The 16,229-nt window shown below is 31.4% G+C and overlaps 1 protein-coding gene across 1 annotated transcript; it reads right to left on the reverse strand.

Moving 5' to 3' along the window:
- Positions 1 to 507: 507 nt before the first annotated feature.
- LOC110023245 (dolichyl-diphosphooligosaccharide--protein glycosyltransferase subunit 2) lies at positions 508 to 15,984 on the reverse strand. The gene is made up of 19 exons (XM_020722558.1): positions 15,595 to 15,984; positions 15,166 to 15,358; positions 14,965 to 15,054; positions 14,688 to 14,744; positions 14,512 to 14,581; positions 13,385 to 13,449; positions 12,747 to 12,801; positions 11,360 to 11,487; positions 11,144 to 11,259; positions 10,825 to 10,894; positions 10,079 to 10,183; positions 9,860 to 9,949; positions 9,434 to 9,582; positions 3,443 to 3,554; positions 3,290 to 3,373; positions 2,197 to 2,277; positions 1,878 to 2,102; positions 950 to 1,072; positions 508 to 821 (listed from the first exon to the last, which is right to left on the reverse strand). The coding sequence occupies exons 1-19, from the start codon at positions 15,741 to 15,743 to the stop codon at positions 705 to 707; spliced, it is 2,079 nt and encodes a 692-aa protein (XP_020578217.1). The 5' UTR covers positions 15,744 to 15,984; the 3' UTR covers positions 508 to 704.
- Between the last annotated feature and the right edge of the window lie 245 nt (positions 15,985 to 16,229).

Consider the following 16,229-nt stretch of genomic DNA (forward strand, 5'->3'; position numbering starts at 1 on the left):
TAATTTCATTTCATGCAAAAATGGAGTCTTATATCACTATTATTATATTTTCTTTTGGCATATAACCAATCAGAATTGAATCTTCTTCGTCTAATTTCTCGTCGTAAATGATCAGATCCGAATAAATAAATGAGCCAGACTGCGAGCCAAAACTTTGGATCCAATCTTTTTCGTGCGGATTTCTTGTCATAAATGAACTGGCTCAAATTAGCTCGAGATCAGCTCGAAGTATATTTTAATTATAAAAATTTGAGGCAAATAGTTTCAATTTTGAGCCGGATCGAGCCAGTTTTACGCTGAAATGGATCCAAAAAAACTCACTTTGAGCTAGCTCAATTTGATTTCAAGACATATCGAGCTCGATTCAATTTCGAGCCGAGCTAGCTCGAAATCGAATATAACAAGCTGCAAGCCGATTTCAAGCTGCAGTCAATCCATTCGAGTCGATTTCGAGCAGACTCCAACTCGGCTCAAAATCGGATCGTTAACGTTATATAGGCAACAACATTAATCAAATTATAATCCATAACAATATTCATCATCCCAAAATCAAAATAACAGTTCTAAAACCCAAAAGATAAATATTTAGCTAAAATACAACACTCTTCTCCAGCCTATTAAACTAATTTAAGCCTCAAAATTGTCTTTTTTATTTTAAAAAAAAAACACAATTTTCATACCTTATAAGCTGAAAATACAACTTCTTAAGAGGCCTTGAGTTTTGCAGATGTTGATGCAAGGTGGGATAGAGTCCGGTGGCCCACAAAAACCAGGAATGGGCCAAGGAAACAAAGGCCCTTCAGAGCCGTGAAGAGATCCAACTGTTCAATGAACCAAAAATATAAAAAAAATTTTAAAAAAAAAGGAATTTAAACACATACCCCACTGGATTCTTATTAATTTACATATATATCTCCTAACTTTTTAGTTTTATGACAATAGGACAAACCTTGAACCAGAAAAGCCCATAAAGAAGAAGAACTGCTGCAATGGAGGCATGGAAGAGTATGCTGAATGCAGCGGGCAGAGGGGAAGAGGGGAAGAGCTTCAGATTTAATCCCAGTCGCATCAGCTGCAAGATAAATAAAATGTGATGCAAATTTGACAGAAACAAATGGATGATTTCTATATTATACAGGAGGCATTTACATATTTACCACATAAATCGCGTATATTTAATATGTCTAAACATCTGAACTTTGATATTTACATTCATGAAACTCAAATCTTTAACATCACATCAAAAATGTCATTATAACTCGCTTTCAAAAAACAAATGCAGTTTCTCATACATAGGAAATATAAAACATCTGGGGTTGGATATGTAAATACATAGAAAGTGTGTCGGTATGTTTGCAAATCTTCCATCATATAAATAAAACTTTAACCAAACATATAGTTGCCATATTAATTGTCATGGATATCGAGCATGTAACATCTAATTACTTAGATTACTCATCGTTTTATAAGAGTTCATTTTGAAATAATCTCACACAAGTACAGCATTATTACTTATATACCACACAATCATATATATCTAGCAACTAAACTTTCATATTTACATAAATACCGCTCAAATTTTTGGCATCACGCCGAAAACATCGCTATCGCTGCCTTTTTAATGCATAAGTTAAAACATCATAAATTATAATATCAAAGTTTTGGCGTTTTAGATGTGTAAATATATAAGAATTGTGTGACAAAATAAAAGGAAGATTTACATGCATGTCACTAAATTCTATTTACACATCTAACACCTAAAAACTTCTTTTTTTTTTACATATATGCCACCTTATGCATGAAAATGTGAGGCACGCTTTCTAAAAATTAAAATATTGATATTTTTATATGATATGAAAGAAGGAAGAAGAACGCACCCCAATTAAGAAGCCAATGAGGGGTAAGAAGGTGAGAACCAAAAAGGCGAGTGAGAGCTCCTTCGGTGGTCTCTTCTCTGGCTCTCGAAAAATGTGAGTTATCTCTGCTTTCGGTCCATATCTCAAGTATGGATCAGCAGGCGGTGGAGGAGGCTGCGCCGCCTTCTCGGGTGGATCAGGTAAGTCCAGTTCAATGGAGCCAAGCGCCCGCAAGAAAGAATTTTCCTACAAAAATTTGCATATAAAACTAACATTTGCATATAGAGCTAATGTATGATAGTCAATGAGATGAAAGTTGTGGTGTGGAGAAGAAGATTACCATTGTAGCATCACCAATGGTGAGTTCGATGTCATATTTTCCTGAGAGGTAATAAAATTTTTCCACCAAACCAAGAAAATCCTGCCAGGATAAGTTGCAAAAATCCTTCAAAATACACAAGCAAACAATCGAGAAACATCTCACCAAAGTGGTATGTAAAAGTAGTAAAACTATTAAAAAAAACACTAACTCGAGTCAGCTACTCGAATCCTTTTTCTCCATTGCATCCTATTGAGTATCATATTTTTATTTAATTCTAATAAATTAAGAATATTTTTTTATATAATATGCCCAAGTCTTTCTAGGTCGACCTCTAACTTTAATAACACAAGTCAAATCTAAAACATCTACTCTCCTAACCGGATCATTAGATGGTCAATGTTTAATGTGATCAAACCATCTAAGATGACTCTCGCTAATTTTGTCCGCCACTGGAGCTACACCAACCATATCACGGATATATTCATTTCGCATTTTGTCTCTCAAGTGCAAAGCCACTAATCCACCTAAGCATTCTCATCCCGACAACATAACTTGATTTTATGCTTCTCTTTTAAAGGCCAACATTCTGCACCATAGAGAATTGCAAGTCTTACCACCATCTTATAAAATTTTCTTTTCAGTCTAAACGGTATTTTTCTATCACACAATAATTTTAAAAATTCTTGTGAGTGTTACAAAATTTTAACAACTTTTAGATCTGATGGTTAATAATATTTAGGAAAAGCAGGCAAATAGATGCGGTGAAACAGATGTGTGGCAATTGTCTATAAAGCAAAGTACCGAAAAGCAGACAAAAAATAAATTAGGTAGAGAGAGATCTCTCCTATTGCATTTCCATGTAATAAAAGAGAAAAGTGTCAAAAATGATCTGAATTTTCGTAGGGGGGCATTTTAATCCCAATTTATAGAAGTGTCAATTTAGTCTCTCTTGAAGACTATTTTTGGCTCTAATTAAAATAATATGGGAACTAATTAAGTTTTTTTATAAACTCTGGGACTAAAATGGCCAAATTTATATAATCAGGGAGACTATTTTGTAACTTTACTAAGAGAAAAGAAAAAAATGAGCGAGCAGAGATAAGAATATAACCAATATTAGTTTATACTGCCTTGCTGAGCTATCAATTACAAAAATGTGCTCCACTTTGGTTTCATGCCTCAATTTAAGAAACACCTGCGATTAATTGGATCTATGGTAAGTAAAATTCTGGATAGATAGTAGTAGCTGGCAAAGTTCACTAACTTGATGTGGCTTAAAAGTGACTCCAAGTGGAGTGGTAAGCTGAAAAGATAGACGAAACTTCTGCAGATGGTTTGCTGATAATGATAAAGAGCTGTCCTTTGATAAGTCTAATCTGCAAGTGGAAGAAGAAAAACCTGTCCATCAGAAGCACAGAAGGTGCAGCAAGTTATTTAGGCTTTTTTTAGAAATTTGTTTGAAAGCTGTTCGATAAAAAGCAGTTTTTTTTTTCAGTTAAGTGAAAATGAAAATCTAAAGTAAGTACAAAAATGTGTTTAAGGAGTACTTTTAAAAAAGTATTATGGCCAAACGGAGTTGAAATGAAAAAAACTGCTTCCACAAAAACTGAAATAAGTTTAAAAGCTTTTTGAAACGAAGCCTTGATAGGATCCCCAACAACTTATGCTTAAAGGCAAATCCAAATAACCGAAGGCATCGAAACTCAGAACACATTTGGAAGTCGCAAAAAAGCACAAAATGCGGTATAAATCAACCACCATATATCACTTCATATATAGTATCTTAGGTTTTAATCATGTATAGAATTTCTGGGTAGAAGACAACAAAAGTAAGGTTGATAGGTATCATAAATTAATATCTACATTTATTCAAATATATCTCATAATCTTTGTGAAAAGTTAAGTGGTTTTGATAACATCGGTACATGATAATACATCAATCAATAAACTTGATCAGATAGATCTCTTTGCTTTATTTTGCTTGTTGCTTTAACATTGCATCTTTTGACATCATCTTCATAAATATTAGACCATAGTGAAAGGTCCTAAATCCCAGAGAATGGAGCCATGCAGAATCATTAAAGAAACTATGGCTATAATCTTAGATTTCTAACATGAGATATCGAAAACAGATAGTTTTAGCATAAATTCAATCAAGTAATATGAGATATCAAGTAAAAAGCTCTTCAAAATTCTTTCATCAAGACCTTCAAAATTATAAAAAATTGAAATGCCGCTCAAAATTACTTCACCTTCTCCCCATAAATACCCAGGTCCTTCATCTAACAAATGCATTCTGCCATTCATGGCACATGTCTTAAGCGCCTAAGAGGTTGTCCTACGAGATTGTTTGGTTTGATGATATCTAAATAATATCAATATCCAAGATTAAGATTATATAAATGGTGGGAATATTAAATACTGCTTAGATTATCTCAAGCATGATGGCCAAGTAAGGTTAAAATCACCATTTAATTAGTTAACTTAATAATATAAACAAGCTAACACTGAACCAACCACTCCTATATTTAACAGATGACATAGTAATTTGAGTAAATTTATTATTTGCATAACACTTCTATATACACGACATCAAATTAAATAGCTCCTAAGCCTATTATCAATCATCATACATTCAATAGTTGTTACTCCCAACTTTTTCTCTGTTATAATTATTTATTGTTCTATCATTCTTAATTTAATCATACATCCTTTGTTATCTCAAATATACCATTAATTTACCTTAATTCTATCAACTAAACTTACAAATCAAAAACTTAAACATTCAAATCAATACAACATTATTGGTCTATTTATAATTTTACAAAATGCTTATCCAAGTCTTTGTGAAATCCTCATTAACAAATATATATATATCTAGAGGTATTCATTTTAATCATCCAGCTTTAACTTCAAGGGGCAGTCCCGCAACGTCTATGATTTATGTTTGTAAGATTTAATATATCCTGTAAATCTGGAATTAAATCCTAAAAATGGTTAAATTCCAAAAGTTATTTGGTGGCCGATTTAATAAATTCAGTTAAATCCTACAAAACTGTGTCAATTTTTGCATAGATTTTGAAGTCTGTTAGGTTTGTTAGAATACAAAAACATAATTACATATCAATAATATAATTATTAAGTTCAATCAAATTCAATTTAATTTTTATTCCACATTACAGACAGATGTAAGTAAAGAAATTATTACATGAAACTAATATTAAGATAGAAACTTGGAAAATAGATACTCTCACACGTAATGGAATTAGTTGATATTACGGTTCATATAAAGATAAATATCTTATGCATTCAAGAAACAAAATAGGTTGCGAAAAAATTAAGTAGAATGATAGCTTAGGTTTTAAAGTTTGGTATTCTAGCAGAAGTCACACTAGAAATGTTTTAGGTGTAATTATAGATAAAAGTTCGAAAAATAATGTTGCAAAAATAAATAGAATTTGAGATAAATTATAGCCCTAAAAATTGTTGTTGATACTAAGATTTTTAATGTTATAAGTGTTTATACTACTCAAGTAGGTTTAGATATAAGTTCAAAAGTAAAATTCTAGAAAAACCTAGAAATATTAATACAAAAGATACTTCTTGAAGAAAAAAATTTTATTTGAGGAGATTTAAATAGATATGTTGGTAGAATGATAGAAGATTTTAGAAATATTCATGGTAGCTACGATTTTGGTGTGATTAATGAAGAATGTAGAAGTATATTAGATTTTATTTTAGCGTATGATTTTTTTATTACTAATATTTTAATAAAGAAAAGATATGATCATACTCTTATTTATAAGAATGAATCTAATAAAACATAAATTAATTATTTTCTTATGAGAAAAAGAGATCATCGAGAGTATAAAGATTGTAAGGTCATTCAAGCTAAAAATTTAAATACTAATATTGTTTATGAGTTATGGATTTTAAGATAAAGAGTAGCAAGATAAAGGAAAAATTATCATAAAATTAGATTGAGGCACCTAAAAGAAAAATAAAATTATTTTATGAGTAAACTTCAAGATTTCAAGATTTGAGATGTTCATGAAGAATTGAATTTTATGTGGAATAAAGTGGCAAACATTATTAAACACGTGGCAAAAGATGTGCTTAGAGAATGAAAAAGAAAATTTTTTATAAATAAAAATAGTTTGTGGTCGAATAATAATGTACATGAAAAGATAAAATATAAAAAATTTTGTTACAAAAATTAGTTTAAATATAAAAGCTTATAGAACTAGGAAAAATATAAGTTAGCCAATAGGGAGTATAGGAGTATAATTTATGACGCTAAAAATTTTGTTTTTAGTGATCTTTTAGAAAGTATTTTTCTTAGAGGAGGATATTCAACATGAGTAGGTGGGTTATTTTGATAAATTTTTCAAAGAAGTTCCAAAAAATATGATTGATCTTAGTAATATTAATATCATTAATAATGATAAAACGTTTTATTTTTATCATTTCATTTGTAAAAAAATGAGGATTTAAAAAAATCAAGGGTGGAAAATCAGTAAGAGTCGATGCTATCTCAATTGAAGTGACGGAATATTTAAAAGATGGGAGTTTCTTAACTTACTATACTCTTTAATATTATTTTAAAAACTAAAAAGATGTCTGCGGAATGAAGGAAAAGTATTTTGGTCCCCATTTTTAAAAATTAAGGGATGCACAAAAGTGTGCAAATTATAGAAAAATTAAGTTAATGTGTCAAACTTTTAAAATTATGGGAGAGGATAATGGAATATAGGTTAAGACGTGATACAAAGATTTCTCATAAAAAGTTTGGATTTATGATGTGCAAGTCTACTACGGAAGCTATACATTTATTAAGAGGTTTGGTGAAGAAGTACAGAGAGAATAAGGAGGATCGACATGTGATTTTTATTGATTTAGAAAAAGCTTACGATAAGGTTCTAAGAGAAGTCCTTTAAAGAGTTCTAGATAAGAAAGGTGTCAATAAGACTTATATTCAGTCATTAAAGATATGTATACTAGAGCTATTACTTGTGTTCGAACATAAGGAAGATTGACCAAGTATTTTCCTATTTCAGTTGGATTAAATCAAGGGATCGGCTTTAAACCCATATCTTTTTGCTTTAGTTGTGGATGCTCTTATTGGACATTTACAAGAAGATGAACCTAAGTGTATGTTTTTCATAAATAATATAGAGAAAGAGTTTAGGAAAAACTTGAATTATGGAGATCTACATTAGAGTCTAAAAACCTTTGTTTGAGAAGATCTAAAATTGAATATAGAAAATGCTAGCTCCAGTGGCGTAGTTGTAACTATAGATGATCAAATCATTAAAAGGCGTGAATGTTTTATATATCTCAAGTCTATTGTTCAAAGTGAAAGTGATATAAATGGGGATGTTATTAGCAGAATTCAAGTTGTTTAGTTGAAGTGGAGGAATGCATCAGGCCTTTTGTGTGATAGAAAGTATCGCTCAGACTGGAAAAAAAAAAAAAACTTATAAGATGGTAGCAAGACCTGCAATGCTCTATGACGCAGATTGTTGGCCTTTAAAAGAGAAGCATAACACAAAGTTAAGTCTTTTTTAGATGAAAATACTTAGGTGGATGAGTGGCTAGACGCTGAAAGACAAAATGTGAAATGAATATATTCCTGATAGGGTTGGTGTAGCTCCAGTGGCGGCCAAATTAGAATCAACTTAGATGGTTTGGTCACATTAAACATCGACCATCTGATAGGAGAGTAGATATTTTAGATTCAACTTATGTTAAGAAAGACAGAGATAGACCTAAAATGACTTGGGCTTATTATATCACAATACATAGAGTTAAGTGAAAATATGACACTCAATAGGATGTAATGGAGAAAAATGATTTATGTAGCCAGCCCCACTATGTGGGATAAAGGCTTGTTGTTGTTGTCGCCCTATGCTAATCAATAATTAATTATTCACTAAACTAATTGATCATTAATAATAAATTTTTTAAACGGTTAATTTATTAAGCAATAGTTTAACATTTATCAATTAATAATTAGTTATTTATTACACTAATTAATAATTACTTTGATTTTTATTGAATTAATTAGTTTTTATTATGTAATTTAATTTTTATTAATTAATTATGAAGTATTCATTTGACATATCTAATTAGTAGCTTGATAATATACTAATTAATTATTAACTTTTAATCAATTAAATTAATCATAATTGAGTTTTAAGTTAACATAAATTGTTTTGAAACACATGTTCCCCATCCCCTCTTCTCTTCTGCATGAAACCCTTGCATGTTCCATGCAGCTAACGCCCCCTCCCATTTCACCCGAAACTATCACGTATTCCCTTTCCTTTCTATCATTGAAACCCTTGCAATATGCCACTAGAGTCAATTGGGCAGATAACGACAAGATCGCGGCATACAAAGACTAACAAAACTCCCATTTTTATCATCCCCCTGCTCCACTCCTTCCTCCACTTTGAGCAGACTCCCTCTTCATGCATTCTCGGATTTAGTAAAGCCGTTGCATAGCCAGATTTACTAAATATGGGATTTACATAAAATTTTGATTTAGTAAATCTAGGGATTTAAGATGTCCAAAATGACCGTCTGAGTGAATTTAAGTTAGATCCCGCTTAAATCCTCCCTTGAACCCAATACAAGACAACCCCTAAAAGTGTTATCATCTATATCTCCACTATATAATACAATAGATTTAAGCACTAGATGCCTTGTAAAATAATCAAGTTGTATCATCAAAAGTTAAATGATAAAGATAAAATGCAAAAAATTAAAAGATCAAAAATACTAAGATGAAAAAACTAATTAACAAGCAAAGCAAGTACACATCATCTATAACTAAACAAATCTCTAGGATAAACTTTGGTTAAGCTGGCTAAGAAAAAATTATGCAAAATTTTACATTAAGCGATTTACCAACATGAATATAATTGTAGTTGTCTAGACCACCTATCACCTGAAAGTCTTGTAGATTTTATTTTACAGTCACCAAGGCATATTTTTATGATGTCACTAGCATATTTTGTTCATGTCCTTCAAGAGATTAAGTGCATTTAAATATTTTGTAATCTTCTCCGTTCTTCAGAAAACCCTTCTAAACCTATCTATTTCATCCAACTACTTGAGAACGCTTTGAATTTTTCCCCACTCTTCTTCTTATAGAACTACATACCAAGCTTTCTCAAAAACCACCATTAAATCTTGCATTAACGTTTTCAACTAACTACTTGTTAATGATTTGAGAGAAAGATGAACCCACTTTTCAATCGTATCGACACTCCCACCATCGCTATTTAGAATTGCAATTTCACCCTTGGAAATGTTGATTAACCCTGTAAAAAATGCTGAAAAGCTTGTCTGTCCTCCAGTGGTATACTTGTTCTCATCCTCAAGATCATGAAGGGAAACCTGCAGATTATGTAGCAACTCAGCTCATCAAACAAGCAGATAAAAAGTGCATTTCAAATTACATGTCTAACACCTAAAGTTTGCTCTATACATTTATACCACCCAAATATTTCATATCACATTAAAAATACCCATTATTTTAACTTTTAAAAGGTGAAATACACATTTTCATGCATAGATAAGGTGGCACATAAGTAAAAATTGAAATTTTGGTGTTATATATGTAAATACATAAGAATTGATTGGTATGTATGCAAGTCCTTCACATGAAAAATACCTCAAAAATGAATTTGTACTTGCCAACATCCAAATTTAATGATGCAATGTTCAAATAGTGAATGGAGTTTTCTTTGTCAAAGTGGAGTTCCTGCAATCCAAAACATTCAAAATTACTCTAAGAAAAAGGAATAGAGTGATGTGAAGAATTTGAAGGAAAAAAGGATAAAAACAAGAAAAATTAGTAATTTAAAAAAGACGATTTTAGTCAAAATTTAACCTGATTTTCAATAATGGGTTTTCCCTCCAAATTTGAATTGAATGCATGCACTAGTTTCACCGTTAACGGAGGTGCAGCAGCACCAAATACTGTAGTCACATCAACCTGAAATGAACCAATGAAGGTTTATATACAAAAATTAGGAAGTAATGGATGAGATTTCAGATGTATATCCTTCATAAGAATATTTTCATTTAAATTGAACCATGGAGAAAAGCCATTTAATTTCTCATCATCAAAAATTAAATTTCATTTTTGAGATTAAGAAATAGACTGGTAATAATAGATTGAAATAGAAAACTATGCTTGAACTCGAGGAAGAAAACCTTTACTAAAAAACCAAAAGCCCTGGAAATTGTTGAAAAAAGAAATTATACAATATATAACATAATTGTCAGGAAATGCATATAAGCCAATATAATGTCCTGTTTCAGAAAACTCAGTGGCATAAATATCATAATAGTTTCAGAAGGAGAAAATCAGCGGATATGGATTGATTGCCTGGAAGCATGTGCTGGGTTAGCCATTTTGCAATTTTATAAATGGCTTGATTAGTAAAGTTTATCAAGGTGGGTTTCATAAATTGTGATTCACAATGATAATCCATGTAGAGTCGCTTCTTCGGCAAAAAAAAAATGAAAAGAAATTAAGGAATAGAGAAAAATTGCAGAAAAACAACATTTGCATGGCGCCTACAATTAATAAATCAACAAAAATAAAATAAAAAAAATTTAAGGAATAATAACCTTGAGTTGATCCCTTGAGGTCAATGAAAAAACAGTGGCCGGAAGTGAGATGATTAGTGGAATATAGATCCTGCAGAAGACAAAAAAAAGTAGCATAAATAAATTTTTAACTACAGAAACAGCAAAAGTGCAGATGATAATTTCACCACACACACACACAAATGAGCAGCATGAATAAATAATTTATAACCATGGAAGCACCAAAAGGACATAAAATAATTTTTTTTGTGTATATATTTGATTAATTTGAATGTGATCCCAAAAGCATATGACTAAATCAAAAGATAAGATGAACATTTCAGAAATTGAATTCACTCTCCTATTGTTTTCTAAGCATGATAGAGAGTCAATCTGATGAAATAAGTCTTTGCTGCTTCCAGGAACGCCTATGCTCAGGAAAAATTTAGCCAAGCCCAAAATTTTGCTGCCTGGAATCTGCAATTCAAATTTACAAAAAAAACACATGAGGAACAAAATGACTAAAATCGCTGCTATATAGATGTCACATATGAATTTGAAAAATTCCTTAATTTACATTTAGTCTCCCAGAAGAAACATCAGCAAATCTTGTCACACCTCGCACCACCGCAGCTGAAATCTCAAGCGGGCTTCTGTAATCATTCGTGTGGAAATGTTTATCATTGAAGTATAAAGTACCATCATCTGCATTAAGCAAAGTAACTTTGGTCAACAAGAAAAACAAACTTTATGAAAATTGAATAGTCTTCGCGTTCAGTGCTCAAAAAACTTGTTCTATAAAGTTAAATGGTGTTATTATTTCGTATTTAATGTTTAGTTGTGTGTATATACAACATAATTAAAGTTTGAAGAGGAAAAACAGCAAAGATATTTATCTCGACTCCATTTAGCCGGTGAATTAGGGGAGAAGTAACACTTTTTTTAAAAAATTTGCCTAAGATATTAGTGTTCATAAAAATATAAACTTTGTTGTGTCTTATACTTCATTAAATTTTAATATTTTCCCATGACTATATACAGCGAGTTTGAAGCTTAAAGAGTCGGAAAATTCAGGATATGACTACTTTTGTTTTAACTTTTTCATTCAAGCCAAACAAGCAAAAGCACTTTTCTAACTCTTTTCACCTAAACCAGGTCGAGTAGAATACATTGCAATTAAATTAGTATGCCATTTTCATTTCCATGTAATCTTACTTCTCCCATCTCGGTCAAATCAAACAGCCTATGGGTCCTGAAATGTGAATGACATGACCAAACTTTAAGTTGAAAGAGAAAGTGCAGAATAAATGAATACCATTATTTTCAAAATTATAATCTTCATGCAGGATGGCAGCTCAAAAAAGGGTTATGAAAAGTTTCCTGATTTCCCTGATATACTAGCAAAATTGCAGAGTTCGACAAAAGGAACAATTAGTGGTTCCAAATTCTAATGAGCTGGAAAAGTTGTTAAAAATAAGATTGGACAAAAATATAACAGGGTACAAAACCAATAACTAGACAAATGCAAATGGCAAACTTATCGTTGATCTTAATTTTAAGATTTACATACATACCACACAATTCCTATGTATTTACATATCTAACACCCAAACTTCACCTTTTACTTACACACCACCTTAACTATGAATGAAAAGGTGTATGTCGTTTTTTAAAAGTTAAAATGGGTATATTTTTTTATGTGAAATGAAAGATTTGGGTTGTATAAATGTAAAAAGTAAAGTTTAGGTCTTAGATATGCAAGTATATAGGAATTTAGCGGTATGTATGTAAATGCCACTAATTTTAATCAACCATTCACTTACACTGCATTATGACTGATTACGGGAAATAAAGTTGAATATTTTTAGGTAGAATACAGTGACAAACTGTTATTTTTTAGGTAGAATACGATCCCTAGTCGCAGATAGCATCATACATACTAATAAAGAGCAAAATAGACTTACTGTAGCTTTTTATGATGTCAAACAGTTTGCCAATGTCATTCTTCACAACTCCAATCTGTAAAAATGGGGAACAATTAATATTAAATTCTACAAAAAGACAAATTGATCTGCCATTTTTTGCACGTTTGAAAACAAATGGAAAACTACAAATATTGCTTCCCAAAAAAAATAACAAGGGATATTTACATTTGTAGCACACAATTCTTATTTATTTACATATCTCAAACCTAAACTTTCAAATTTACATACATACTTTACTGCTTCAAACCTATACATGAAAAGGTGTATTTTACTTTTCAAAAGTGGTAATAGCGCTGTTTTTGATGTGAAGTTAAAGATTTGAGTGTTATGTGTGTAAATATAAAAGGTTATGTGAAAGTTTAGGTGTGAGATATGTAAATACATAAGAATTGTGTGCTGTGTATGTAAACAATGACTGAAAATAAAGATTGATAACCTTAAAACACTTGGGCTAAGCAAAGTGCAATTCACATAGAACATAAACAAGATAATCCCACAATAAGGGGCATACAAAAAAGCGAAGAAATTATCATTTGAGGTCTTTGGTCTAAAGAAATTTGAAATATTATGCAACCAAAACATTTAGACTTTCAAAATAGTTGAGCAGTCATGCCTACCATAGACTGGTCCACCTCAGAATCAGCCAAGGAAACAAGTCCAGCAAGTGCTTCGAGCGCCAGTCCTACCAAAATTCACATAAATCAAATAGATAATTTGTGCACCAAAGGTCCAACACATGCACAAATGAAAGTGCTGCCTTCTAAAGAACAGTACAAATAAACAAAAAACAGCTAGCCAAAAAATCTAGAAAGAAATCATGTGAAATTTTAATATTAGAGGCAATAAAAGCAGAAATTAAGCATGTAAAATTTTAAAACTAAAGGTAAATCTATTCAGAAAAATTGCTCACCCCCACCCCCTCCCACTCTCAAAAAAACTCAATAAAAGCTCTAAAACTTTCTGCACAAAAATGAAAGGCTTGGCTTGTTTGAGATCGATTTTGTTTTTGCTCTTTCTTTTGTTTTTAAAAACATGTCTCTTTAGTGTGTTTTTTACATGTTTTTCTTTTTTGTTTCTAAAATTAAATTAATACATTTTTGAAAACACTCAAAACAACTTTTAGATGGTTTGAGTGTTTTTATAAACAGTCAAACTTTAATCAAATAGTCAAATAAGTTTTATTTCAATTCAAAACATAAACAAAACAAAATTAAAAATTAAAAACAAAAAACAAAAAAGATCTCAAACGGCCCCGACATAAATGCACTATGCAGAAAAGCTTGGACATACAGAAGCTCTTCCATTCATTAACTAGAACATGACTTTCCTTCTTCGAAATTAAACCGAAATAGCTAGCCAAGTAAAACCTAAAACCTTATCTTGTCTTTTTAAACTACTGAGAAAATATCAAGAACATTTTACAAAACTACCAGAAAAAACTTCCCAAAAGCTGCGCAAAATTCTGCAGCACTCTTCTAAAGCTTCTGAGTTCTAAAACCGCAATTTTGCATACTTCCTAATGTGCCTGTCCGTCTATATCCTCAAACCACAATTGCGTTGACCTGTGCTTTAAGAAACCGCAAGTTATTTAGAGTATTCATACCCTTGACCTCCAATTAACATTTCTCAAGTGAGAAAAAGAAAATCATAATTATATAAAATCAGAAAGAAAAAAAACATTGAAAATGCACATATAAAAAAAACACTGATTCAGCAGAATTGCAAAGGCCCTTGAAATTGATACCAGCAGCATAAGTGCTAGATTCAGCACCATTTGAATCATAGCGCCATCTTCCATCACTCTGACTTAGTGCCTTCAAGTAAAATAAGCCACCATATGGTGTAACAAAGTTAGTAAACTGGCTAAAGCAATTGCTCAAAGCATTAAACCACACCAAAAAATTTTGCAAGGCTGCCAACCTTTATGGAATGAAACACACCAGCAGCATCTGGTAAAATTACTTCAGAACCTTGCTTCTGCATCAATTTATAAATAATGGAAGGTCTCTTAAACTTCAAGGTAAATCATTTTTGTATGTAACAAGTTAGGACTGGTTCAAAGAAACAAGATTCAAAGAATTAAAAAAATTAAAAAAACATTTTTTGGTAACCTACAATAACAATACATTGTAGTTCACAAAAGAGAAACACCATAAGGAGTTCATGACACTTCAATAATACATATTAACCTTTTTACCTTAACAAGAAGTAAACCTCCAATGGAGTAATAAAAATCTGGTAACGAATTAGCTGTTTTTAACACCGCCAGAAGCTTTGATGCAATGCCCTGATAGAAGGAGAAAAATGAGGTGACATTATTATTCTTTTTAAACTTTCTGTTATTACAATTACTTCGCAAATAATAATAATAAAGAGGGAGCAAATGCAAAGCGCTCACTTCAAAATTTATGGATTCAGTCTCGCATTTCAAGATAGAATTCACTTTCAACGCAAAAAACAAGTCTTTTGCTGTAGAAGATGATGACCCCAGATTCTCTACAACGGCCTTGCATGTTGCACGGCTTACATCATAAGTTTTTTCTAGTCCTAGGATCTCAAGTGTTCTGAGAGCCTCATAAGTGTTCTCTAAGCTGCAGCAAGCAAAACAGACATGGCACCATCCAAAGCTTGATTACAATTCAAGGAAACCGAAACAAATATCCCAGCTTTTAAGATGAACATAAACGATATAGTACAGATGACATAACTTCACAAGAAAAAAAAGTTTGCTTCAACGAGCAATCTTTGTTGAAGAAACCAAGTTAACAAGGCAAGCCAAGAGAATCAAAGAATTCACCCAAAAATAAAAATCAGATCGAACACTGACCTTCCAAACGATTCATTGACGGGTACGAACAGCTCTGAGGCTGCAGATAGGTGCGATTCGGAAATCGGCCGAACAATGGAAGCCGCGTGGATGGAAGATGAAGAACAGATCAGCGCCAGTAACACCAGGATCCCTCGATATCTCGACATGCCAAGAAGATCGATGATCCAAAAGAATTGAAGAAGTGAATGCGTTGGGACAGAAATATGGAACTGGAGAATTGCACGAAGCCCTAGGCTATAGAAATCCAACAGACCCTCACTTTTCTACTCCCACCATGTCTGTAAGCCGCGATCCCGCCGTCGTTGCGTTCCCAGCTAGCTTCTACTGCGACTGTATCGCGAGGGTTTGGGAGAGGAGCAATGCAGTCGAGGGCTTCGAGCTATTTTTTTTTTTAATTTAATTGATTAATAATTAATAATTAGTTAAAAAAATAATCAGATTAATTATACTTAAAAATTTTAGTTATTTTTTAATTATCAAGTAATTAAAATAAGTATAATTTCTTTATTTATTCAGTAAATTTATAAGAAAATATTAATAAATATAATTAATTTTTATAAATGTTAAACTTATATTTAATAATTAACTTAATAAAAAGTTTATTAATAAGTAATTAGTTTAGTAAATATATA

This window comes from Phalaenopsis equestris, unplaced genomic scaffold (assembly GCF_001263595.1).
Source record: "Phalaenopsis equestris unplaced genomic scaffold, ASM126359v1 Scaffold000223, whole genome shotgun sequence".
Classification (NCBI taxonomy): domain Eukaryota; kingdom Viridiplantae; phylum Streptophyta; class Magnoliopsida; order Asparagales; family Orchidaceae; genus Phalaenopsis; species Phalaenopsis equestris.